This window comes from Saccopteryx bilineata, chromosome 3 (genome assembly GCF_036850765.1).
Source record: "Saccopteryx bilineata isolate mSacBil1 chromosome 3, mSacBil1_pri_phased_curated, whole genome shotgun sequence".
NCBI lineage: Eukaryota > Metazoa > Chordata > Mammalia > Chiroptera > Emballonuridae > Saccopteryx > Saccopteryx bilineata.
Window position 1 is genome coordinate 291,964,961 of NC_089492.1, and position 27,214 is coordinate 291,992,174.

A 27,214-nucleotide genomic window follows, 5' to 3' on the forward strand; every position below is an offset into this window, starting at 1 on the left:
AGAGGGGCTGCAGGCAGGTGGCTGGCCCCGCAGAGACCAAGCGTGTGTTTATTTGAGTCATGTTTGGGCATTTACAGAGTCCACAATGTCTGTACAGAGCGGGGTTCGTGCAGAACAAGCCAAGCGCAGTCGCGGTGGCTCAGGGCCCTCGCAGCAGGGCCAGGCCGACACACCCACATGCACCCACACAGCCACAGACCAGGGAAACTGTGGGAAAAGACTCGGCACCATTTTAATGTTGTAGAAGCTTCATCTCTAAAAATGTAAATATCTCTCTATGTATATATCTTAGAACATTGTGAAAAACCTGCCCACGTGTGGGCTCCCTCCTTCTGTGGGAGGAGGGGCAGGGGGCAGAGAGCAGGGGCACCGGGGGCACACAACTTTGGGGACCAGCACGCTCCATGTCCTGAGCAAACACTGGACCCTGCCTGGCCGCTGGGCACTGGGAGGGCGGCTGGAGCCCGCCTTGGGGGCTGGGTCAGAGTCTCAGCAGGAGGCTGGCGTTGCTCTTGGGGGTTGGTGTGTCCTGGAAGTCCTCCTGGCCCACGGAGCAAGTGCCCTCGGGGGTGCCCCGCTCTTCCTCAGGGAGTCCCCGCTGGCCCTGCAGCCTCTGCTGCCGCTCCTGGGCCTGGCGAGCCCGGCTGGCAATGGCACGCACCCGGCTCTGGCTGCGAGAGGAGCTCCGCAGGAAGCCCGGGCCCCCTGCTGTCCCTGCAGCCCCCTCCCTTGCCGGGCCCAGGCTGGTGGGCGACATGATGTCTCCCGCCTGCTGGTACCCTGTGAGCCAGCGCAGCTGCTCGGTCAGGGCGTCCCGCCGTGCCCCCCGCCCTGTGGGCTCCTTTCCAGCTGAGCCCAGGCTGTGGCCCAGGCTTCTGCCCAGGCCCTCAACAGCGGGGGTGAAGTCATCAGCGGTCAGGTCCCCCAGGCTCTTGGACTTGGCAGACACAGGGCAGTCCCTGAGGTCTGCTATGGGGAGGCAGCCCCAGGGCGGCCGAGGGGCCAGAGGCCGGGGCCGGAGCTCATCGGGGCCTGCCGGGACCTGGCCAGTAGCCCGCAGGTTGGGGTTGGATTTGCTCTTGGCCGCAGAGAGGAAGTCCAAGTGAGCGGCCGAGAGCGAGCAGGGCCGCAGAGGCAGGCGTCCGGCCGTGGCCACCGAGAGGCTCTCTCGACCCAGGCCCAGGACTGGCAGCGAGAGGTCGATGACTGTGTCACTGGACGACAGGCTGGAGGACGAGGACACGCTGTCGTGGTGACTGGCCTGCTCTAGCCGCTGCCATAGTCGGTCTCCACCCGTGGCATCTGAGTGTACGGCCGGTGAGGGCCCGGCCAGCACCTGTCGTCCACCCAGGGCCTCCGAGGTAACCTGCCCCTCACCTTTGGCCCTTCTGACCAAGGGAAGGCGGCCTAGGGTCCGGGGTTGGCCCCTGCTGTCCATCTGGCTGCTGGGGCCCCCCTCACGTGGCCCACCAGGGCCCCCACCATTGCACGCCTGCTGTTTGCTGTCAGGGACCCGTTCTCTGTCCCTGTGGCTCCTGGTCCCGAGCCGGTGGGGCACAGAGGCTCCCAGAGCCGCTTCTGGGGGACTCTCAGCTTTGGCTCTGGGCCCTGCAGAGCACCGGGGCCCTCCACAGGAGAGGCTAAGCAGGGCGGCCGGCAGAGGTGGGGGGCCAGGGCCCAGGGCCGGCTCCTCGGCGATGGTCTCCAGGCTGCACAGGGAGGAGACCGACCTCTGCACAGAGAAGGGGCGGGTGTCTGTGGGGGAGGAAGCAGAGTGTGTCAGGGTCTGTCCACAGCCCCGTGCCCACAGGAGCCCCCAGTGGCCAGGCCTCTCCATGGGACACAGCAGCCCTTCACCCTGCCCTCTGGCTCTGCTGCTACTAGGTCCTCCTGGGCTGGGGCAGCACAGGGCACACAGAGGGGAGGCCGGGCCCCGTTACCTGGCACTTGGGTGCTCTCAGTTCCTAACTACGGAGGCAGCATGGGGACAGAAAGGAGAACAGGGTAGTCAGCACGGGGGTGGGACTGGCGGGTGGACAGATGGACAACAAAGGTGGGGTGCAGGGAGGAGAGCAAGATGGCTCAGCTTCCACCCTCTCCCGGTCTGGGGTCCGCCTTCCCATGACAAAGTGCTTTGTCACCAGCACGGACGGGGCTCCTAGATCAGGCTGCTCCGGCCAGGAGGGAATCCCAGGATGAGGGACGTGCCATCTGATCTACTTGGCACGTTACAAACTCAGCCACAACTTCAAGGCTCTGAGCACCATCCATGGGTCTGGGGGCATCTGGGCCAGCTTCCCAGAGGACAGAGGTGCGGGGTAAGGGGCTGGGACACCCATGGCCTGGCCCCGCAGAGAGGCCAGGATGGAGTTGGACGCTAACCCCTGGGTCCCAGGAAGGCGGTCAGGAACACCAGGCCAGGCTGGGGAGGGAGGGCTGGACAGGGGCACTGGGGCTGGTTTCTGGCAGCCTCATTCCAGGATGCAGGCCTCAGGGAGCACAGCCTGGCTTCAGTCCCCACTGGTGTGGGGCACTCTCAGCTGAGGGCGGCTGCAGCCAGTCCTGCTCTCCCTTCCCTGGCCCCTTGGGTAACGGAGCGGGGCCTCTGAGGAAAAGAGGCCCAGGGGGTCAGTCTCAGTCAGGCGGGAGCTAGGGCCTGGGGGTCGGCAGGGCAAGCCAACGGAGCAGAGCAAAGGAAAATGCAGGTGCCAAGCACACAGGCGGTGGCTCTGAACATAGAAGCACAGGGGGACACCTGGCCAGGCCATGCGGAGGGAGGGGCTGGGGACGCCACAGGGGAAGCCTGAGGAGCTCCTGGTCTTACCCGTGGAGAACATTGGGGATTTACTCCTAATTTCCTCCAGCTTTTGAACGAACAAGGCATTCATCTCCCTCTGCAGGGCCCCAGCCTGCCTGCGGGCACCCTCAGGACAGCGGGGGGCCGCCTCAGGGCTGCCCGGGCTGCTGGAGCAGGACACAGAGGGGCCACCGCCCGGACCTCCAGGGGCCCCTCTGCTGCTCCTGCCTGGGGCCATCTGGGGGGCCCCTAGCGAGTCCGCCCAGGCATGGGGCTGCTGGGTGATGGCCACGTGCTCGCCCCCAGGCCCCGGGCTGGGTGGCCGCCCCCTTTGCAGGCCCTCGGCCTCCTCGCAGGTGCAGGAGCCCACCACGCACTTCATGCAGGAGACGGCCATCCCGGCAGGCCCCAGGCCCTCCAGGGGATGCGGTGGCCGCCCCTGCCCAGGGCTCCTCTCCGCAGGCACCTTACCTCCCGGGCTGCGGCCTTCGGGCTCCTCCCTGGCCAGGGCCTCTGGAGCCAGGCCAGGGCTAGGGGGCGCCACATCCAGGGCTTCCCCCTCGGAGCCCATGTCCTGCGTTCCCAGGACCAGCTCCGGGAAGGCCTTGTGACCCGGCTTCTGGCTCTTGGCTGGGGCACTGGCCGTGCGCCTCAGGAGCCTCTGACTAACAGAGGGCCGGGGCTGGGGCCGCCCAGCAGCATGACTGTCCAGGGAGCCGGGCTTTGGGCCTCGGAGGAAAAGGCCTTTTAGGCCCAGAGCCTGTTTGACCTGCAAAAGAAAGAACCCACATAGCAGGTGGCTGGACACTGGGGGCCAGGGGCTGCCCTGCCCAGCCCGGCTGCACTCTGGCAGGCAGTGGCCTAGCTGAGCCCACTGCAGCCTGAGGTGTTAGCTAGTTGAGGGCACCAGTGGGCATGCTGGGATTGGGCCACTCAGGGCTATGTGTAGGGAGAAGGGTCTCCGGGCACCTCCAACAAGGACAGAGGCTGCTATGGCCTCAGCGCCGACCAGGATTGTACCCTGTCTGCACGGGGCGGAGCCAGTAGGTGCTGCCAGGGTCTGCAGGTCTCGGGGCAGACGGGACCCCAGGGTTCTCCCAACAAGAGGCCTAGGATCCTGGACCCTGTGCCACCACACTGCACACCTGTCACAGGCCGGTGGCCCCCAACTCTGGTAAGTGGTGCCCATAGGGTGGCGCTAGTATGGAGAGAACACGAAGAACCAGATGGAAGCAGGCACCACCCCGCCCCGGCGCTGCAGGCCGAGGAAGCAAGCTCAGCCAGGTGCAGGCCAGCGGTCTGTTCTCCATGCCCCTGCCCAGCCCACTCCCCTGGACGTGCTGCCTCTTCCAGAAGCCTTCCAGTACTCCTGCCAGGCTGCCTTTCCCAGCCTCACCCTGCTCTCTGCGCACGTGGCCCCCAAAAAAGGGCTCACGCCAGATTGGTGCTCCCTGAACTGCTAATGACCCAGGGCCTTCCTGGACATCCGGGCCTAGGTGGTCCCTGCAAGGCCTCTCCTGGCAGCCTCCCTGCCCACACAGGACAACTATGGGTTTCCGGGACCAGCTGGCAAGTGCCAGAGAGGCCAGCAACTGCATCTCAAGTGTGCAGAGGCCAGAAGTGTCCTCACATGCAGAGACCCCCAACAACACCCACTGCTCCCTCATGACATGGGGTGGGGGGCCACTTCTGGGCAGAGGTGCTGAGGTGACCAGCACTTGAATCAGCTTCCAGATTCAAGACCGCAAATGCAAAGCGATTTGGTCCAAGTCAGCTGGAAAGTCATTTAGAAGAAGGTCCAGGATTTAAGCTCGGAGCTCCTGGCCCCTGGGATCTCCCCACTAGGCACTGGGCATCGAGGGCATGGACAGGGTCACAGAGAGGAGAAGGGAGTAAGGATGCGGGGTGCTGGAAGAGCTTGCAGCTAGAGACCAGACATGGGACGGGGCAGGCACCCGGAAGTCCTGGACCTGCTTCGTAAATGCTGCTCTGTGGCTGAGGAAGGCCTGAGGGACCCAGAACCTCCAGAACCACATCATGATCCATGGTCCCATCAGCGGACAGTCTCCACAATGCTACCAGGAGTCGCGGATGCTAACGGGCCGACCTGAGCATGCTCTGGGGTACCTGCGAGGTCCTACAAGGGCTGTGCTTCTAAAGGTAGACTTGGGACAAGAGAGCCCACTGCAAGACCAAAGAGACAGATTCGAGGTGGTGAGGCTCGGACAGCGGGGTGCAGAGCCCATGGAGACCGCAGACACACGACAGACAGACGGACGGACGGACGACAGACGGCAGAGAGCTGGGAGGCCGGAGGAGTGCGCATCGGCCGGGAGAAAGACAGTTACTGCTGAGCCCCGAGGAACCCCGCACGTGCCCTGGGTTCTGCGGGTGGGGGAAACGCAGCGAGACCCGCCCTGGGGCAGAGGTGAATGTGGGGGGGGCACGGAGTGGGGTCACGGGGCAAAACCAGGCAGACGCCTTCCGAGGAGGAATGGCCGGAACTCTGAGAAGTAGGGAAGGCTCAGGAGACACGTGGGAGGGTGTCCAGGGTGCTCAGGAGGGTCAGGATGTCCATCTCTCCTGGTGCCCGCAGCCACCCAGGACACGGAGCTCAGGCGCCCCCACCACCCGTCACTCAGGTGCAGGAAGAGGCCCAGCCCAGCAAAGTAACCGCTGGACCTCATAGCCCTGGGGTCACTGCTGGGGTGGTGCAGGTGGCCCTGCAAGTGGCACTCACCTTACCACTGACGTCACTGATGGCCACATGGACAAAGATGGAGGCTTCTTCCATGCCCTCCAGGTACACGTGCCGATAGCCTGAAATGGTCGCAGTCAGCTCACTCCCCTCCCAACTCTACTCCAAGGCCCCAGGGCTCTGAATACAACCGCTGAGCCCAGTCCTGGGGACTCTGCCTTGTCCAGGAAGCCTTCCAGTAATGGTCAGGCCTGCAGGGACCTCTTCCTCGGGGCTGGGGGCCTCCCGGCTGGAAGTCCCCACCCTACCCTGCCCACAGAGTACCTGTGGCCCTTCAACCTCCTCCTCAGCTCCCTCTGTGTCCCCAGGGCCACTCATGGCAGACGCCAATCCCCGGGAGGAAGCCAAGCCCCATCCTGCCCTGGATCCCTCAGCTGATGCGCAGGGACACTGGTCATTGTGGGGACACCGGTCTGTGGGAAATGCTGGCTTCTGCAGATGCTGGTCTCCATGGGGACATAGGGTGGTCCCCTGCCCACCTGGCATCATGCTGCTGAAGGCCAGTGTCCTCTGGCCGATGAAGTCGCGGCCAATGGGGTCATGGTCCCAGACGAGGAAGCGCACCAGTGCAATTTCAGGCATGTGTACCATGAATACCAGGGTCTCCTCCCACATAGGGTTGAATCCTGGAGGTCACCAGGAAGTGGTGTCACCTCTTGCTCCAGCTCCAGAACAGAAGCCACCTGGGCCCACATCCTCCTCCTGGTGGCTGAGGGTTGGGGCATCCCTGGGGTTCCAGCTGAGGGGACAGCCTGGACAGTTACTTGAATCACAGGAGGTGTCCTTGGCCCCCTTCCATTCTCAGACTGGTACAGCCAGCGTGGAAGTGGCCCTGGGCAAAGGCTGGCATGTGGGTGCCTGCGGGCAGGCCCTCACCATTGTCGTCCACCACACGGGTCTGCTCCTTGCTGCAGTCCACCGGGAGTCCGATGACCTCCACCTCCACAAAGGGGTCGATAATCTGCACAGAGGACAGGGTGACACCAGGGTCTGGCAAGCACTCTGCTGCCTCGCCATCTGCACCCCGGTGGCCCTCCTACCTCCCCTCGGTCCCCCAGCATTGAGTCCCGGGGCTTGGGGAGCTGCTGTCCGCTGATGATCCGAAGTACCAGCTGCTTCTTGAGCTGCCCGGGCAGGGGGTCTTCAGAGTTAGGGTTGAAGACACCTGAGGGGGTGGGGGACACGAGGCTGAATCAGCAGGGAAAGCCCCCCACCAGCATGGGCTGCACAGTGCACTCAGCCCTCCCCCGCTTACTGGAAGGGAGCCCCAGCCCAGAAGGAAGGGGAGGCAGCATCCCAGTGTAGGCACTTGGACCTGCAGGCTGGTCACCTCTGTGCCGCCCTGCGGCGGCGTGGGCACAGCTCATCCCCTTGCAGCAGTGAACAAAGAGGGCTCAGCGTGGGGGGGGGCTAGGAGCACGGCGGGTGGGGGACTGTGGCCAGGTGGGGGTTGGGGGCTCCCCGTGACAGGGCAGCTGGAGCTTGTGCAGGCTGACACCTCGAAGAGGCAGATGCACAGAAGCCGGGAGGGTGTGGGAGGAGTTCAGGATCACGGGCGGGGGGAGAAATTGGGTCTTTCCAGAACGTGGGAGAAAACTGCAGTGTCCTGGGAGGGGGAAGGAGGCTCCTCCTACAAAGGCCCCTCCCAGGCCTCGCTGAGGTGGGTGGGGCTTTCTAACTCACCACCTCTGCCCCTGCCCCTGCCCTTGGGTCCCCAGGGTCCCCGAGGTCTCACCCTGGCACATGCACTGGGGCTTGAGCACATAGCCACAGTTGCCATTGGCACTGAACTTGGCCCGGTTCAGCTGCAGCATCCGCCCCTCCGACTGGTAGTTCAAAGCCACTGCGGACAAGGACACCAGGGGGCCCGTCAGCGCCAGCCTGTCCTCCCGCCAACCCTGTGCCAATGCCCAGAGGCTGTGAACGCCAACATGAACAGGGGCCTGAGATCACAGTTGTACACAACCAGAGCCCAGCATCCCCGCAGAAAACACCCCCCCATCAGCCCTCAGGGCACCCAGGGCCTAAGGACCCCACCCCAGGCCAGGCTGGTGAAGCAGGCAGGACACCAGGCAAGTCCGAAGAGAAGCAAACACAGGTGGGGAGCGGCGCAGGCCGCATCCCCTCCTGGCCTCCACGGCCCTCCCTCAGCACCCACCCATCTGGCAGCCGGCGTTCCAGAAGGGCTGCGGGTTGTAGTTGCTGGAATCCACGCGGTAGGAGGATGGATAGATGCGGGACAGCTGGTGCTGGTTGAAGCGCAGGTATTGCACCGGCTTCTGCTGCAGGATCTGCTGGGCCTTTGCCTCGCTGAAGGACGACACCTGCCAGCTGGACACCACTGTGGATGCAGGCAGCCGGCATCAGCGGGTGCTCAGGGTCACGGCAAGCCCTCCTCGGCGCCCCAGAGCCCTCCGGGCACCCCTCACCCTCTGAGTCCACGTCGTGGGTGCCCACGGACTTCGTGTACTTCACCAGGTCTGACAGGGCCCGCGACAGCTGCATGGTCTTCTTCTGCCGGGTGGTCCTGTGGGGAGCACGAGGAGGGGGTCAGGACGCTGGGGTTGGTGCTCCTCCAGCCTGAGGCCAGCCTGGATGCCTGGGGCCCAAGAGGCGGGCTCCAGGCTCAACCAAGTGTATTGGTTTACGTAGAACGTCCGTCAAGCGACCTTTCGGGTGGCGTGCCAGGTGCTCGGACGCGCCGTGGACGCGGACAGGCAACGCTGCCGGGAGGGTCAGGTCCTGAGCCACCGGAGAAGACTCGCTGACTTGGACTGCCCTCCAGGAATGAGCTCAGGGACCCGCCATGGCCAGCATGCCCCTGTCCCCAGGGGCCACGCCCCACTCCACCCCACCCCTGAGCTGTCCGTCAGTGGTCTGACTGTGGCTGCAGCTGCGGCCAAAACAACAGCCTCCTCAGGTCCCCTGCAGCTGTCTATTCGAGGCCCTGGGGTGGGGCAGGCCCTGACCCTCGGCTCTGGCTGCCCTGCGAGTCCAGGTCCTCGTCTGCCTCTTCCACGCTGGCCGCCTTCTTTAGCCTGCTGCTTTTTTTCTATGTGAAAGAAGGAGGGTAACGTCAGGACTTCAGAGCCCCAGGCCCAGTCAGGCCATCTGCAGAGGCCAAGAGGGTGCAGGAGGTCATCCTGGGGTCCCCCTGCCCACACTACGCGGCTGCTCCTAACCCCGTCCTCAGCAGTTCCCTTCTCAGATGGGGTCCCAGGTGACCTGAGCTCAGAGCATTGGCCAGTTTGGGTCAGGGGGCGGCCATTGAGCCCCTGCTCCATCTAACCCCGACCAGGGCTCCAGGCCCCAGCACCTGCAGCTGCGCAGCCAGGAATTCAAAGGGGGATTCCAGGAGGTGGGCCAGGGGCCCTGGGAGCTTGAGGAGATGCCCCTCTGGCCAGCACAGGGACAGCTGGGACACATGGATGCAGGGAGGACCCTAGCCCAGGGGTCCCCCGGACCTTGCGCTTGGAGAAGCTGCTCACGAGAAGCCGGCTGTTCTGTCTGCTGGCTCCAACGTCCTCCCCAGACTCCGTGTCCTCCTCAGCCTGGGAGGAGGGACAGAGGGGACAGGATGAGCCCAACATCAAACAAACCAGGCAGGTGGGGCAGGCAGCTTCTCCAGGCAAACCAGATGGCCTTCCTGGAAGAGGGGAAACTGATGGGACAGGAGGGAAGGAGGGGTAACCAGGTGGGCTGGCTGCTGCCCCAGGCCCTGTGGGGGGGCATCATCCCCAGAGCAGAGCAGAACCCTTGTGGAAATGCCCACAGCAGTAGCTGTCGGGGTGCTGTGTTAAACGCATTAGGTTCTTGGTTCTGAGTTTCTCTCCGCAGACAATGATGGCATCATCAGCGCTGTCTGTGTGTCTGAGACAGCCCTCAGCCCAGCCTGCTGTGCAGCCCTGCGGGAGCCCCACGGCTCTCAGGTGCCGTGCCAACATATTACCTAATTAGACAGGTAACGGGCCCTGCCCCCGACAGCTGCAGGCTGCTTCCTGTTCACCCTAAGGCCATGGTGACTCCCTGGCCCCACAGGACTGCGCCTCACCGTTTACAGAATGTGCACATCCAGGTCCCTGTCCCTGCCATGTCCCCTGTCCAGGCACAACCTTCCCATCCACCCTGAAGCTTGTTCACAGGCTGGGGAGCTGCTGGGAGCTGTGCCAGCATCCCTGAGCCCACCGCGGCGACCCCACCACTACCCTTCAGGCCCCTCTGGACGCTGCCAAAACCTCCCAGCTCTGCTCAAGATGTGTGGGGCCTCATCCCAGGACCCATCCCCATCCAGGGTGGGGGCTGGCTGTCAGGCTCACAGGTCGCCGTGCACCTGCAGCCGAGGGTCCGTGTTAGAGGGGCTTCAGCCAGAGACAGACACGTGCACGCCCCTGCATATACCCACACAGGCATAGCCACACACATCCAAATGCACACCTATGTGCTCTCTGTACATACACCCCTTGGGTGCCCCTGCACACAAGCACCCCTCCCTGCCTGGCACACCAAGCCCCTCATGAGTGGGGTCCCCCTAATGTGGGTTCTGGTCTCCCAGCAGAGGTGGCTTGGAGCTCTAGCTGCAGGGGATGTGAGGTCCATTGTACCCAGTGGGGAAGCGCAGGAAGGTCAGCATCGGCTCCAAGGGCAGAGGGAAAGGGACTGCATGCTCCGGGGCATCTGACAGCCACAGTCTCATCTGCCCGGACACCGCCCACCATGGCTCACACGTTAGAAAAGGGAGTGCAACCTGTGTCTGGAAGCTACCGTCCGCCAGCCCCGGGCTCCAGAGGCTCCCCTACCCCTGCCCACTCAGGCTCCGAGAGCAGCTCACCCATCCCTGCCCCTGCCCCCCTCCAGACTGCCCGCGTGCAGGGTCAGGTCTGCCCTCCCGGAGCACTTGCGGGGCCTGGCTGTGCCCACCTGAGCCTTTGGGTCAGCGGTGGCATGCCGTGTGGAGAGGCGCTGACCCGCAATAATGGAGGCGCCCAGGACCAGCAGAACCCCAAACTGCCCCTGAGATGTCTCCACCCCCTGGCCCAGCAGGGAAGCCAGTTTCCTTCTGCACTGATGGTCCTCCCACAGCAGAAGCGCTGGGGACGTGTTTGGGGTGTTTGGAGCCCGTTGAGACCAGCACTCTCAAGGCTCTTTAAAGGATGCTTGGTGCCTGCCCACAGGATTATTGACACCTTCCCACAGTGCCCAGGAGTCGGGGCCCCAGCAAGGAGAGGAGCGTATGGGCCCAGCGTCCCGGAAAAGTGGCTGCAGCTGGAATCGGCTGTCTCCCCAAAACCCCTGTGCACCTCCAACTCTGGCACGGAACACAGCACCAGTCCAAGCCCTGACCCCTTCCGGGGGACTGCGGGCACCAGGGCCGTGAGCAGTGGAGGACCCACATCAGCCACACCAACCCCAGCATGCAGCCAGTATTCATGGAGAACTCAGAACAGAGAGGCAGCCTGAATGGCTGGAGGAGGAGTGTCCACCCCTCGGATGGGGCTGGGTCTCCTGCAGAGGGCCAGGGCTAGCCTTGGGGGCGCCAGGACCGCAGGAGAGTGACCAACACATGGGACATAGGGTGGGGGGGTCTCCTTCCTGGCCCACTGCTTCTTCCCCTCCAGACAGACACTCCTGCTGCGCCCCACACACTTGCCCTCCCTCACAGGAACCCATGGAATGGGACCCCACAGCTGCGGGCCCTCAGAAGACAAGACAGACGGGCGCACTAAGGCGTGTCCATGCCCCCACTGGCCCAGATGCTCCCCCGGCCACTGCCGGGGTCCCCCTAAGACTGCTCTGTGGCTCTGCCGGTCATCCCTGTCCCTGCAGGAGAGAGCAGGTGCTGCTGCTGATGGGGGTGGAATTCCCGCTGCCCCCCAAGTCCTCACACCTGGTGGGTCAACCCCAGTGTCTCCTCTTCCCCCTCCTCCAAGATGCCTTCCCGGAGTGCCTGCCGCCACCCCATGTGGAAGGCTGCTCAGACACAAGGCCCCAGGGCCAGGCTGCCCTTCCATGGGCCCTCAGGTGCAGCCCAGGTGTTGCCAGGCTGAGAAGGCACAGGGACTTCACATCGACTCCACCTGGCTGGGCACGCTACCCGCCTGCCTTCCCGCCTGCCTGCCCACCCACCCACTGGAGCCTCAGGTGCCATGTGTTTTCTCCACCTAGACATCTCTAGACTGAAAATAAACAACCACTTGTCAGCGAGGGGCCTGCGGGAGCTACCTGCACAGATGGAGCCTCAAGTCTGTGGTGGCGCCAGCTGCCGTTCCCTCCACCCCAGGGTGAGACACACACCTGCACCTGAATATACTCTCGGGGGTCCCCTCCTCAGCCCGCCAGGGAGGGGCCTCCCACCTCCGCCCTGGGCTTGCCTGGCGCAGGGTCTGTGACGGAGTGGGCAGGGCTCTTCAGAAACAGGGAGGCGCTGTCCCCAGACCACCCACTCCACCTGCTCACCAGGGTCTGCAGGGCTAACTGGACCCCACTGGCCCGCCACCCTGCCCTCCATAGCCCCGAGGAACCGCTGCTGCTTGGGCCACTTGACTGATAGGCATGTCCTTCAAGGTTTACTGCTCCCCACCCTGGAGGGACCCCGCCCACCCCACACACACTTCCCTCCTGCTGTGACAGCCTTGGGACGGGGGCACTTCCTAGAGCTCAGCTGCACATTCCCATGAGGCTGTGGGGGCTCTGGGAGATCCCCAGGATTGGCTTGGCCCTGAGATCCTGCGAGCCCCTCTATCAGGAGACATGTCAGTGGAGGGCCTGCCTCTAGCCCTCAGAGGAGACCATGGTTGCCACACAAACAGGGCAAACTGCCGCTCGGCTATCTCCTGTGACCCAGTGAAGGCTGAAGGTTCCATGCAGCTGTGTGTGCAAATGTGTGTGCATGTGTGTGCAGGTATATGCATGTGTGCACAGGTATGCATATTTGCAGTTTTGTGCAGGTATATTGTGTAGGCAAGTGTGCAATTGCACAGATATGTGCACAGTTCAGTGGGCACTGGCTCACACATACAGGTCTGTACAGGTGTGTGCAGGTATGCACATGTGTGCAGGTGTACACAGGTACATGTGAGTGTCTGCACACGTGGGTCTATGTGTGTGCACGTGCACAGGTGTGCACAGGCCAGATGCTCCAGGCCCTTAGCTGCGCGCTGACCTCATGTGCAGGCGCTCACCTTTCTGCTCTCTGCCTTATGCCCGGGTCTTCCCGACGGGAGCAGTGTGGACACGGTGAAGTCACTGGGGTCCTCACAGTCCCGAATCTTGGACTCCTTGATTAGGGAATCCAGTTTCCTCTTGGCAATGTTTTCTACACGCTTCCGATTAGTGGAGGCCTGCAACAGCCTGGCATCAGTCCCTGGGCCTGCGGGCAGCAGTGACCACGAACCCCAGGGTCTCGGGCAGGGCCACAGGGACCTGCTGGGAGCTGGGCCAATCCTGCCATAGATGGAGCCAGGGACTCCCCCCCCCCCCCCCCCCCCCCCCCCCCCGCCACGCCACTTCTCACACCCGGTACCAGCTACACAGCTGGTCCTCACACTCGCCCTGCCCACTCCGGGGTGAGCAGCAAACACGTGGTGTACCCCAGGGCTGCAGGCCCATCTCTCGCCAACTCCACCTCCTTCAGCTGCAGGATGCTGCTCGGGGGGACCCACCCCACGGGGCCCCTTCAGCAGGATGCTGCCCGGGGGGACCCACCCCACGGGGCCCCTTCAGCAGGATGCTGCCCGGGGGGACCCACCCACGGGGCCTTGGGGAGGAGGTCAGTGCTCACAGTTACTTGCTCAGCAGTTCTAGATCTGGGGTCCCATCAGACACCCGAACGACATGGGAGGGGTTGGAGGGGGACAGACTGCCTAGCCGTCCCTGATAGGGGCTGGTCAGTGTAGCCTCCAGGCACCCTTTCTGTCCAGGGCAGCTCTGGATGAACTTGGACCCCTCCAGGGCAGGGCCTGGGCCTTGGGCATCTGGGTATTGTGGGCCCAGGTTGACCTCACAGAACTGGGTTTACCTATGACTTGGGGCCAAGTGCAGGCACACCCTAAGCAAGGATTCTGCTGCCTCAGGGCTTTCTACAAACTAGAAGCCAGCAAGGGTGGGAAGCTCCTGTAGAGTTATCTTCCCACATCAGCCCCTTGGGGAGAAATAATAACTTCCATGGCTGGAAGTAGCAGGCCCCCCCCCCCCAGCAGGATGGAGCAGGACTGGGAGGAGGGAAGGTGCTAATTACAGTGGCTGCCGCCCCAGCGTGGCCAAGCCTGGGACAGCAAAGCTGCAATGCAGAGAGGACAGTGCTCTGCAGAGGTGACCGCCTGGACGCCCAGCACAGCCAGGCTGGTCCTTCCTGCTCAAATCTCAGCGTCAGGGTTGGCACTGCCCAGAGGCAGGGCTGGTGCAGTGCTGGGGGATGGCAGGCAGGACCACTGGGCACCCGAGGGGAGAGGGGACAGGATGGGGTATTGAGTCAGAGCCCAGGCCAGTGCAGATATGGGTGGGCGTGGTGTGGACCCAGGGAGGACCCCTCCCCATGGTGCTGTCCCTGCTTCCTGAGGGCAGCCAGAGTACTGGGCAAGCTGAGCGAAAGGCGTCCTAAGAGTTGGCTCAGAAACGGGAACCAAAGGCCAGCAGTGAGTGTGCGGCCAGCTGCACCAGAGGGTGCGTGTCCTGTGTGGAGGGGCCCCCAGTGGCCTCAGGCTGCTCCTGTGCCCAGCAGCCTGGTGGCGAGCACACCACCCTGGGCATCTGCCCGAAACCCTCTTTCCTGCCCCCACCCCGTCCCCACTCACATCCCCGTTGAGGAGCTTGTAGTCCTCATCAATCTCGTCGGCGCTGTCCTCATCAGACACCTCGCCCTCCTCCGCGTCCTCGCTGATATTGGCGGGTAGCTTCTTGCCCTGGAGGAGGAGGAGACCATGGGAGGGGCCCTCGCAGGAAGTGCTGGGGGGCCAGAAGTGCAGGGGGAGGGTCTTCTCAAGCTTGCTCGGGGGGTATTGGGCTGTGAAGCCGGGGTGGCCCGGCCAGGCAGCAGCATGGGAGGGAAACAGGCTAGGGGTGCACAGGGTGGTCCCCAGAGTGCACGGTCACCAGGGAGAGATTGCGCCAGGCCAGGGGCAGCACTGATGACCCTGACCCCCTTGCTCTGCCACAGATGGCACAGAGCCCCAGCCTTGGAGCCCAGCAGGATGCCGGGAGGGCCCAGCAAGGGCTCACCTTTACCAGGATCTTGCCCTTGAGCATCTGTGGTGAGGGCAGCATGGTGGCATCCTCGCTGCGCACTGATGTCAAGTCCAGCTTGTCCCCGAGGATGTCGGTCAGATATTGAGCCATCTTCTTCTGCTGGATGACACTACAGTGGTTCTCGATGGAGAGGATCACTGGGTACCTGTGGAGCCCATGTGGGAGGTGCAGGTGAGACCAGGCGAGGGCTAAGCCCAACCCGCGTAGGACCCCCATGACCTGCACCACTGAGATGAGGAAGGGTCTCCACCAGGAGTCCAGGACAGAGGGGACTGCCGGCCCCTCCAGGAGTGGGACCACCTTTGATGAGCAACTCAGTAGGTGGGAGAAGGGCTGGGAGACCTCCGGGGAAAGAAGGTACGCCCTTCACCCCTCACCCCTCCCACACCCAGGAGAAAAAAAAAGGCGACTGGGAACTCGGGGAAAATAAAGGGAAGTGTTCGAGCAAGTCACACGTCATGGCTTATCACCTATGCGGATGAAACTGGGGCACAACACGCAGCGATGGACAGACTGTGAGACAGAGAACCGCCTTGACCTGGACACTGGGGACAGGGCCCTGTGGATGGCCCTGAGCTCCCAACAGTGGCCCCACAAAGAAGGAGACACAAGCCTGGCCCCTGCCATCTGGGGCAACAGTGTCACCCACGTGGTGTGGCATGAGGCATTTCATTATGAGTTCTTTGGCTGTTTGACTTTTTTTTTTTTTCTGACAGGGGCAGAGAGAAAGTCAGAGAGAGAGGCAGAAAGGGACAGACAGACAGGAAGGGAGAGAGATGAGAAGCATCAATTCTTTGTTGTGGCACCTTAGTTGTTCATTGATTGCTTTCTCATATGTTCCTTGACCCAGGGGCTACAGCAGACTGAGTGACCTCTTGCTCAAGCCAGTGACTTTGGGCTCAAGTCAGTGACCATGGGGTCATGTCTATGATCTCACGCTTAAGCTGGTAAGCCCACGCTCAATCTGGCGACCTCGGGGTTTCTTTTGAACCTGGGTCCTCCGCATCCCAGTCTGATGCTCTATCCACTGCGCCACCACCTGATCAGGCTTTTTTTTTTTTTTTTTTTTAACTATGTACACATTGTACTTGGGAGTTTTGCCAAAAAAGGCAATATGATCCTTTCAGGAAATGTAGGTCACTCGGACCTGGAGGACGTGAACTGGGGCAAGAGAGGGGAGAGTCCTGTAATGTTGAGATGGCAAGTGGGTTTTGGGGACCAGGTCCTCATCGCCCCATTTCTTGAGCAAGGGAATGCAGCCTGAAGCCCGGGGCCCTGGGGAGAGACCTGTGTCTGCAAAGTCTACGCTGGCCTGTGAGGTACAGCCCTGTTCTGAGACTGCGGGCCGGCACCTGCCTCCTGGGCAGCTACAGGAGACCTGTGTGTCCCAGCCACTGCCCCCGATGCCTCCTGCACCTGCAAGCCCAGGGGCCAGGCTGCCTGCAGTGGCCCACCGACCCACTGACTGACCCCTCACTCCCACCACCTCCCTGCCGCCCCAGACAGAGCCAGCTAGCTCCTCCTGGAGGGGCCGCCAGACGTCTGTCTCCTCCGTCAATCCGGCTCCCCCCCCCCCATTATTTAGCTCTCTCCTCGCCCGCCAGCCTCCCTCAGCCGAGACTTGAAGGTGTAACTAGAATGGCACGGGGAGGCGTCGTCTATTTTCAGAAACAAAATTGGATTTTGTCAACAGTGTCTGTTGCCACAACTGAGTGACAGCAAATTGAGTCTGGACACACAGGGTAGCTTCCTGGGGTGATTAGCGCCAGGGGCCACGGCTGCTGTGGGGGTGGCCGCCACGTGGACACAGAGACACACGCGGCCTCACAACCCCACCCGGCACACTGTCCGCACCTGCGCCTGCCCCCACCCCTCTCTGGGGAGCTCCCCACCCCCTCCCTGGCCCCATCCTCAGCCAGAGACCCTGAAGCCAGCCCCCAGGCCACACTAACCCCTGCCCCCCAAAAGGATGTGGGGCAGGCAGGAGCCAGAGGAGCCTCAAAGACCCGCCACCTGGGCCAGCACTGCCCCCCACCCCAGTCTCCGCCACTCACTCGTTCTTGATGAAGGCGTATTTGTTGATGGTTTCAATGACATCTTTGAAAAGAATCTTGGAGGTCAGAGTGTAGCCGTGGTGCACAATGGGCTCGCCATCAGGTCCGTCCCAGCAGTCCACTGTGGGCAGGCAGGTTGGGCCAGCTCCAGGGGGGTCCTCTTGCTCAGTGACTAACCCAGGAGAGGCCTGCCCCAGCCCCTGCCTGGGCAGAGGGCAGACTCCCTGTCCACCCAGAGACCCAGAGCACCGCCCCCCACAGAGGTCGCGACAGCCGCGGCCCTGCACTGACCCTCCACGCAGCGGCAGCCGGCCTGCAGCACCCAGGCGTACATGTCCACCCGCGACTGGGACATGAGCTGGTCGCCCACGAGGTAGGTGTTATGGGACGAGGTGATGAAGTAATGGCTAAGAGGCTGCGTCATGTCCTGGTTCACCCTGTGGTGCTCGGGGTTGAAGATGTCGCCCGCGGGGCTCCGTGTGTAGTTGGTGAAGCCTATAGGGGAGGCAGCATGGGGAGGGGTCACCCCGGCGTGCTGGGCCACCTCAGGACCGCTGCCACCCCGCGCCATGCAAAGCAAGAAGCGACCTGCTCAGGCTGCCCCTCAATGCCCCCATTCCCCCCACCCCCAGCCCATCGGCTGCCTAGGACAGTGGGAGGGAGGTGGCTGCCCACTCACCATCAATGCCCAGCACCCCCTTGCTCTTGTTGTCTGGGCAGGGCTCAAACTGCTCGATGATGTCCTGACAGCTTTCCAGTGTCACACCTGTCATCTGGCCAGAGGAGGGGTATGAGTCCAGGCCTGCTGTGACCGACCTGGGCCAGCCCTGGGCACCTCCCCATCCTCCACCACTGTGGCCCCTGCCTTCAGCCCCTGATGGCCATGTCAAGGCTGACCGCAGCGGGGGTGAGGCTCTGGCCCCTGTCGTGTGCTCCCCCCTGCCTGGGGACTCACCGGTCACCTCCAATGCCACATGATTTGGGACTGTGGCCAAAAGGCTACAGGGGGGCCACATGACTTTGGAAGTGTCAGCTCTAGCTGAGATCCTCCCAGCAGAGGCTGGGCCGCCCCCCACTGCTGTGCAGGGGTCCTGAGAGCTGCGGACTGGGGAGGACTCAACAGGGCAGAAGGGTGCATGTGCCAGAACGTGCAGCAGAGCCCAGCCCACATGCCACCTGGGAGGAGCCTCCTCGTCGCCTGGCCCTCTCCTGCTGCCGGGACACTGCCCACCACAGCCAAGCCCAAGATGGCCCCTCATGTCCGAGGCTGTGTTAGCTCCCAGGGCCCAGGGGCACAGCCCAGGCCAGGAGTCCCCAGTTCCCAGCAGCAGGTCCACCAGCGGGGCTTCCAGGAAGTCCCTGGGAATGTGGGGGTGGGTAAGGGGGGTGGGCATGGACAAAAGGGCTCAGAGTTATGGCTGCGGACTTTAGAGGCCTAGAGTCCAGAGCAAGGGGCATGCAGCTCCTACCCAGGCTTGGAACAGGGGATTCAAACCCTTGAAGCTCTGGACACTGGGACACTGGTCAGAAGGGCAGTGCCCAGGGAACACTGAGCCCCTCAGGATGGACAGGCCTGCCTGGGGTCAAGGGAAAAGGACGGGCATGTCCCACCAGCACCTGGAGGCATCTGGGCATCTGCTGGACAAATGGGCAAATGGAGGTGGTAATGGCCCAGAGCTGGGGGTGCAAGCCAGCCAGACCCATGTGGCGGGAACAGGTGGGAAGGCCGGACAAGGATCTCTAGTTCTACGAGATGTCGCACACTGACGATGGTGCCATGGTCAAGTGTGGACTCCCCTCTGGAAGCTTGGTGTCTGTGGTCGGGGGCCCCACCCTTCCCCGGTTCCCTCACCTTCTGCTCCACCTCCAAGAAGCGCTGGAGGTCGGCGGCGTCCAGGTGGTCCTTGTGGTTGCTGTAGGTCAGCATGAGCAGGTAGAGGTCCCGGCGGGTGGACATCATCTTGTAGAAGGCACAGAACTCCTCAAAGCCCAGTGTGCCCTGGTGGTCATCCGTGTCCGCTTCCTGCAATGCAAGGCCTGTGGGTCCCCTTGCAGCTCCTCCCTGAGCCACACCACAAGGGGTCCTCCAGGCCCACCCCAAGTCCCCAGTCACCCCTACAAGTCCACCTTCTCCCTTCCTCCCTGCCATGCCATGTCACACTGCGTCTTTACTCTGACTCTCCCTCTCTGACTCTCCCACCAAGACCACTGAGCGACCCTTTAACACAGACCTGACCCCCCCCCAGTCCAAGCCTTTCAAGGTTAACCTGCAGCTGGACCCAGCACAGTGACCCCACACTGAGAGCCAACACTCTCGCTGGGAGCCAACAGCTCCTCCTACCCGAAGTCATCGCCCAACCTGGGCTGTGAACCTGTCATTACAAAGGCTGCCCATCAATCAGAAGGGCACCAGGACCCCCGGTGTGCAGGGGTTTCCTGGCTCCAGTCTCCACAGGAGCAATGAGAGGACCCTGGTCTTGGGCAGGCATCCTTTTGGACAGAGTGGCTCACACAACACCAACGGGTACCCCAGGAGCAAAGTCACCATGGTCCCAGCGAGACCATATGCCCCTTCATGAACTCACTGGCTCAGGGAGCATCTCTGAGGTGTCCAACCCTGGGGATGCCAAGGGCCAAGGTGCTGCCCTGCCTCAAGGGCCCCAAATACAGGGACAGACCAGAGAACAAGGGCTCCCAGCGCCTGGGGGCTGAGCCCCCCAGAAACATGAAGGGCCGTGAAGCTGGGAATACCCGGGGGTGAGCAGGGTTTAGAACCTTAGAAGATGCAGCTCAAGACTGAGCGCTGAAGGTGGTTCTCTGGCCCGCAGGGTGCAGTTGTGGGCCAGGTGCGGACACGACCAGCTCGGAGGTGACTCCAGGCAAGGAGAGACAGCAGGTCAGCACCACGGAGAGCAGTGCTCAGCAGACCCACGGGCCATCCCACTCGAGTTTCCTTACGTGGCCACATCATCTGGGGTGGGTGCCAGCTCCTTGGGGCCCCTCTGAATCAGGAGCAACACCAATGAGCCAGGTGGCCACAACCACCCCCGTGGCCCCACCCCCAACGAGAGCAGGACTCTCAGGAAAGCTGGGTCCTGACTTGTCCTCCTTAGCTGCTGCCTTCCCCTGGCAATGTGGTTTGGCACAATGTGAAGTGGGCACCCAGCAGGGCTACATGTCTCGCTCCAGGACCTGAGTGCCCATTCTGGGTACCCATGCCAAGTCTGGGAAAGGGCCAGTGTGGTCTGAGGACCCCAGCCCAGAGCCACATATGCTGGTGCCCAGCAGACGTCGGACAAAGGCCCTGGGGTGCCTAGCACTGGGTTTGTGGGCAGCCCTGTGCCCGAGAGCTGGCAGAACAGACCACGCCAGGGCACACACTGCAGGTCAAAGGACTACTTTGGGACAGAGTGGGTCTGGCAGTCCTCCCAGGGGGCATGGCTGGAGCTGGGCACGGATGCCCATTGTTTCCGGCCCATAGAGTGGTCTGGTCTCTGCTGGGCTCTGCTTGGGCAGCAGAACCAGGAGTCCAGGGCGGGGCAGCTGCCTGCTGGCCACCCAGCTGCCATCCCTGGCAGTGAATAAAAATGTTCTGTGACACCTGAAAGGACAAAGCTGACCCCCCAGCCCCAGAAACACCTCCCCGTGTGGTCGGGCTTCTGCCCCTCTTCCCACAAACGGACCAGCAGCAGAGTCACGCCAGGCGTCGTCTGGGAGCTGGCCCAGCGTGCTCATTAGGCTGTGAGGCCCGAAGGCCATGCTGGACCTCGCCCACATACCCCTGTCATCTCAGAGTCGATGACACTATGTTCAAGCTACGCTCACACACCGCACAGACCTGCCTTCTGATCAGGCAATTTCAGGGCGACAACATGGTACTGAGATCTCTCCAAAACCAGGCTGTGCAGCTTATCAAAGCAACCCTGCCCGGCCAGAGGTCAGTCTCCCTCTCCGAGCTCCAAGTGCCGGCGGAAGGCGGCTGTACTGATGGGCAGGGAGGCCCTGCCGCTCGGGAACCTGGGCTGTCTCCACTGCCCGACCACCGTGGACAATGGCCTCTTGGGTCTGAGCTGTCCAGGGTCTGCGGTCTGTGGTTGCAGGACAAGAATTCCTGCTCACTTCTCTCCAGAGTCAGCCTGGAGCCCACCTGCCTGCTGGACCCAGGCTGCAAGCTCTCCCCCACCCCCAGGCCCTCCTGGGCTTCCTCAGGGCGACTGGGCTGAAGCCTGCACACAGCCAGACCCAGGGTGAGCCAGAGGGGAGCTCCTCTTGTGCCGGAGGGCGTGTGAGAGGCCCAGTGTCCTTGCAGGAGGGGCAGGTGGGGGTGGGCTGCCCAGAGCCTGGGCTTTCTCACACCCCACTCTCCACAGTGATGTCCTCTCCTCCCGTATCCGGGACCGGCCTGGACCCCAGCTAGTCTCTGATCTCTGACACAGCCTCCCTGTTGTAGGAGGGCCTGCTGACCCCAGAGCTGTTCCTGGCAGCGGGGCAGGCAGAGAACAGGAGGGGGCTGGTCTGCAGGCCTGAGCCATCCACCAGCTCCTCACTGCCCAGGCAGGCTCTGTCCCTTCTGGGGCCGTGAGGAGGGACCCAGTGAGCCCCCCCACCCCCAGTCCTCAGCCAGCAGCAGTCTGACAGCACCCTGCTCACCACCCCCATCACGCACAGACCCAGGGTTGGCCAGAGCCCCGGGCTCCAGCCAAGCGCAACCACCTGTCTATCTTGAGCGCCCCAGCGGAACGCCAGGGGCTGCGCCTGGCAGAGCGGTCAGACTGCATGTGTGTGTGCCTGTGTGTGCACGTCTCTGTGTACACTGTGTGTGTGTCTGTATGAGTCATTTGTGTGTACACTGTGTGTGACTGTATGTACACTGTGTGTGTGTCTGTATGCACGTCTGTGTGTACACTCTGTGAGTGCATTTGTGTGTACACTGTGAGTGCGTCTGTGTGTACACTGTGTGTGTCTATGTGCATCTGTGTGTACACTGTGTATGTCTGTCTGTGTGAGTGCATCTGTGTGTATACTGTGTGTGTCTGTGTGAGCACATCTGTGTGTGTGCCTGAGTGCATCTGTGTGTACACTATGTATGTGTGTCTATGTGTGCGTGAGTGCAGTTGCCTGGTTCAGGCTTCTGGAACCCTCTTTGCTGGCTGCAGCAAGACAATGAGGTCCTAATTACAGACAATAAAGGCCTCTGTTCAGCGGAAGGATGAATTTTCATAATGTCCCACATCAAGGCGGTTGGGGACCTGCAGCCCCTGAAGTGGCATGTGGGCACCCGGGACCCCACCATGAACAAGTGCGCCTGATTAGGGCAGCAGAGTTACGGGGAGGGGTGGGAAATAGGGTGTGGCCTCCTTTGGGTGGTTTTTCCTCACTGACCAACACCTGCCCCGGGTGCACAGCCTGCCATCCTGGGGGAAGGCCCAGCTCAGCTGCAAAGAGACAGCAACTGGTCCCGGACAGCTGGCCAGACGGCAACGAGTAGGACCCCTTACAGCTCGAGAGGGGCTGGCCTGCTCCCAGGCAGCCCACAGTCCCTGTGGGGACCCTGCTCAGGGTGCCACCTCTGCCAGCTCCAAGCCCCCGCCCCGGGGGCCCATCCCGCTTCACCTTGAACATCTGCTTCACCCTCTGCCGGGGCAGGTTCACGTTCAGCTTATGCAGCAGCTGCAGGACCTCGCCGATGCTCAGGCTGCCGTCCCCGTTCTTGTCGGCCTCGTCAAACGTCTGCTTCAGCCACTTTGGGGCCGAGTTAGGGGCCAATACCACTCTAGCACGGTGGGTTCAGCACACCCACCTCCCGTTCCAAGCCCCAGGCCCCCTCTTTCTCCCCCTCCCCAAATGTGTCCCTCCCCCCCCCAGGTAGACAGCCGGGTCCCTGGGGTCTGCCCTGTGCCCGGATATTGGTCCCTGGTGCGCTGGCGGCGGGCCAGGCTATCTTCATCGCTGATGCCAGCCATGAGGTAGCGCAGGCCCGTGACCCAGGTGCGTGCCTCATTGCCACTGGACGAGACCAGGTCCAGCGACTGGCGCTGGCTGCCGTGATAGATGCTGAAGCAGCAGTTGGGGTCGAAGCTGCCGTCTGGGTAGCGCTGGAAGATCTCTGACTGCTGGCCCTCGCTCACCTCCTGGATGGAGTCGATGGAGACTGCAGGGCAAGGGGGGGGCACTGGTCACAGCCTTCCTCAGGGCAGGCATCCTCTGCCCCAGCCCACAGTGCTGCTCCCAGCAACAGCTGAGGGCCCTTTCCATCTGAGGCTGGGGGTTGGTGGGGAGGGGACATTTCAAGGGACCATAATGAGGAGAGAAGGAAAAGAACAAATATGTGGAGGCAGGCGAGCCTGCTCCTGCTCAGCTCGGACGCTGAGGTCTGCTCACTTGACCTTTGAGTGTGAAAGAGGCACCCTCCCCTAAGGAGGGAGAGGGGCCGCCTCCCCCCACTCGGTGAGCCCGGCGTCTGGCCTCAGCACTGCTGAGTGAGGCAGCCCAAGGAGCCGTTCCCCTCGGTCACACTCCACCAGGTCCCCTCCCCTGTGCGGATTGGACGCCACGGTCCTGTGGCCACCTCTGTAATGAGCCCTGGCAGCAGCAGGTGGGGGGACCAGGGGTGCATGGGGTCCTGCTCTGCAGGAACCGGCTCAGGGTCCATCAAGGACTTCATTACTGGGCATAGTGCCCAGGCTCCATGGGGCCCCCGTTCCAAAGCTGAATTACCACCAGTGTGTGAGCTCAGAGGGCGACTTCAGGGTCCGTTCCCACGCTCGTGACGGGGGCTTCTCCCAGACACACCTGTGCCCCAGGCTCTGCACAGCCGGCCCCCCACCACCACAGCCTCCAAGGGTACCCACCACCTCTCAGCACCATCGCTGCCTGCCTCCTGCTGTCCCCACATAAGCCCCGGCCCTTCTGGGGGTCATCCTGTGCAGAGTAATACGAGGGGCTTCCCCATCGTGCAGTATGGGGTGACTTCACTCCTCTACTCTCTGCCCCTCCCTTCCTGGGAGCTCCCCCCCTACTCCACCAGGTGTGCAGAGCCCACCTGCCTTCCCCAGTTCCCTGTGTGCATGTGGGGTGGTGGGCAGGGTGGTTCTGGGCCTCCAGACAAGGGGCGCTGACAGGCAGGGAACAGCGGTCCCCCATTCCTCCCTTCCGGGAACCCTCTCTAAACAGTCATCCCGGTCCCCTCCTCCGAGCCCCCAGGTCTCTGCCCTGTCACCTCTTCCTCAGAGGGGCCTCCATGAGCCCCACTCACCCCTCCCTTCTATTCTCATCCCATGTTCTTCTCGTCACTCAGCAGGACATGAGGCTGTCCTACACTCGAAGGCCACCCCACACTTGAAGGCAGTAAGTTTCCAGGATGCCAGGGCCAGGAACAGTGCCTGGAACAGAGCAAGCACTCTGGAGGGCTCCAGATCCAGAGGGCAATGCCAGTCCTCCCAGGGAGCTCCACAGTATGTCTCCCTCCTGGGCCCCAAGGTGGAGGCAACTGCTGAGCTGAGGGAGGCCTGCCCCGGCACACCTGCGTTGGACCCACTGGCAAGGCCGAGGAAGGGCAGTCAGGTCCCTCTCCTGGCCCATGGGGACTCTTCTCCCTTCCTGACCCTGGACCCGCAGCCCAGTTCCCGCCTGCCCTGCTCAGAAATGAACTCTGCCCTGCCCCCTGCACAAACTCCTCCTCAGGACCCCTCCTCACTCCAGGAGACCCATAGTCTCCATACCCCATGCCAGCTGCTCACGCCCTGGGGCTGCCTGGGCCAACATTTGGCACCAAAGTCCTACCCTCGGTGTGCCCAGCCAGGGTCTCTGTTCATGGGAGATTGTATCTGCCTTGCTAGACTGAATGTCCTTGGCCTCTCAGTCCATCCTCACATCCGGCACGGGGCTGGGCACGGGGGACTCTCGGTCTCCCCTGTGTCACAGAGGGCATGGGGCCCCGACAACCTCCCAATCCTGTGTCTGGGAGTTGCCTCAGAATCGTAAGGCCCACTGAGCCCAGGTCCCAGGCCTGGAGCGAGCTGAGACATCCTGGGGTCCAGCTGCCCCTCCCCGGGCCACTCTGGGGGGGTCCCCCACTCACTCTTGGCTTTCTCGTTCTTGCGCGAGGGCCGCCAGCGGATGCAGGAACGGTGCTCGTCCAGGAAGTAGAAGCGCGCCAGGCCCTTGGAGCCACCGCGGAGCTTAACCATCTGCGTCCCCGCCTGCATGGCGCTCATACATCGCTCCACTGGATGCCGCCGCCAGCCGGCACGAGAAGAACCATGGGTGGGGACAGACAGACGCCGTGCTCATAAGCACTGCGGCCTCCCCTCCCTGCCCCCCCCCCCAGCCACGAGCTAAGGTAGTGCGGAGACGCCTGTCCACCTGCCACTTGCCCACAGGGGCCGAGTTCGACCCCCAGAGCTACCTGTGGCCCCAGTGCTGGCCCTACTGCCCTCCCCCGTGGTCCTGGGGCCCAGGGGTCAGCTGATGCCCCAGACAGGACTGGCCACCTGCCTATCCCACTGCTCATCACCTGGACCATCCCCAATGACCACCATTACCTGCTCCAAAGCTACTACACAGGAGAGGACACCGGAACACAGTGGCTGAGCCCACTCCCAGGAGCCTTGGTGCCAGGCACAGGGCGGCGGCTGCCCCCGACCCCATGACATACAGCCTGGTTCCCAATCACCTGCACCCCCTGCCTGGCACATTCAGGAAAGCCACCAACCTGCATCTACGTAGCATAGCACATGTGGAAGCCACCGCCCCATCTGAGCATGCAGCTGTGGGAAGAGGCTGCACAGATCGGAACTCCAAACCGAAATCCTCCCCCAACCTGGGCCCACCTGCCTCACCCCTGACCCTCTCCTCCGTGCATCCAGCCTGTTGTCTGCAGCTTGTGTCTCCCAGTTCCCAGGGAAGGACTGCCGGCCAGGACAGAGGTTCCGGGGGGCTGGGGAGGCTGCAGGTAGCGAGGTGGCACTCTAAGGACCATCATGTTCGGCACCAACATGCCGGGATGAAGGCACTGCTGCCCCAAAGTGCCAGGGACCCCTCAGCCAAAGCTTCGGAGCTTCCTGAACGCCGGACCAGCCTGTCCACCAGGGGCATACCCTCAGCTCCACCTTCCGGATGTCTGCCCATGGTTTAGCCTACAGGTCCCAAGCGAGGTCAGCAGAAGGGGATACTGTTGGAGGCATCACCCCCAGGGGGAGACCCAAGGGCACAAGAGGTTATTAAGCTTTCCGGGGCTGGGGTGGGCAAGCCCAGGCCTGTCACACCATCCTGGCTCCGCTGGGCCATGAGCTGGGCGGGGCTCTGGCCAGGGAGGAACAGGCAGTCCCTGCCCCCTTACCTAGTGGACCAAGCTGCCACCATGGGGACACAGCCACGCTCCCGCTGACCCAAAGGAGGGCCTCCGCCAGGCCGGCCACCGTTCGCTTCATCCGGCTGGAGGTGGATGGCCAGGGGATGGACATCCCCAGAGGATGGCCAGGTCGGGCTCACAGAGGCCAGAGTGGGGGGGCGCACCCCCAGAGCACCTCAGCAGCCAGTGAGGCAGTGATGGGCGGCACAGGGGTTCCTCAAGGCCCCCTTCTCTCTTCTGCTTCTTCCTCTTCCCCGCCAGAGCCCCTCACAGCCCCTGCAGGGCTGGCCTCAGGCCCCTCTGGCATTGGCTCGATGGTCACCTGCTGTCCTAGATGGTGCCCAGGCCAGCCCACCCCCCACCAGGACTATGGACAGATCCCCAAAGAAGCGGGCGCCACCCGGTCTATGGGAGGAGGAGCCTGACGCCTCTGCCCGCCCCGCCCACTCTCTGTCCAATCCCCTGTGCTAATCCAAGCCAGGATCCAGCCCAGCTGGCCAGAGGATTTAGGCCAAGGGAACTCCTCGCTGGGAACCAGGAGGGGACTGGACAGGCAGCGATGTCATTCGAGATCCCAGACCATGAGCCCCTATGTCCCGGCTAGGTGATGACCCGGAGGACAGACAGGTGGCTGTCCTGGAAACCCAAAGGACGCAGCCATAAGGCCTGAGGTGACAAGTCCTCATGGTACCGCCCTCTGGGGCGCAGACCCAGGCCCTGCTGGGAGTGCTCCCCACCACCCGCCCAACGCTGGATACCTAAGGCTGCTACACACTCTCCACCCTAGTCTGAGCCTCCCACTGCCCCCCAACTCTGCCCTGCCCGCGGGGAGCTCTGGGGGACCTGAGGGTGAGTGGGGGCACCTTGTCCACCTGGCGCCCGGCCCTGTGGACTGAAGGCTGGAGCCAAGGAGGGCGGGGCCATTGGCCCCAGCCTGTCTGGGGGGCTAACCTGGGGTGCACTGGGCCCCTTGCGGCTGAGACTTCAGCGCTGGCTGGAGAGTGCGGGTCCCC

At 63.0% G+C, this 27,214-nt stretch overlaps 1 protein-coding gene across 1 annotated transcript; it reads right to left on the bottom strand.

The window, feature by feature from the left end:
- Positions 1–208: 208 nt before the first annotated feature.
- On the bottom strand, positions 209–26,547 carry PLCH2 (phospholipase C eta 2). The gene is made up of 22 exons (XM_066270653.1): positions 26,190–26,547; positions 24,930–25,076; positions 22,757–23,000; positions 22,463–22,592; positions 18,702–18,872; positions 17,529–17,622; positions 17,141–17,344; positions 16,850–16,970; positions 14,769–14,940; positions 14,345–14,452; positions 12,734–12,892; positions 9,020–9,106; positions 8,525–8,607; positions 7,985–8,082; positions 7,714–7,896; positions 7,291–7,398; positions 6,596–6,720; positions 6,432–6,516; positions 6,035–6,181; positions 5,538–5,617; positions 3,269–3,566; positions 209–1,755 (listed from the first exon to the last, which is right to left on the bottom strand). The coding sequence occupies exons 1-22, from the start codon at positions 26,311–26,313 to the stop codon at positions 482–484; spliced, it is 4,242 nt and encodes a 1,413-aa protein (XP_066126750.1). The 5' UTR covers positions 26,314–26,547; the 3' UTR covers positions 209–481.
- Positions 26,548–27,214: the final 667 nt, after the last annotated feature.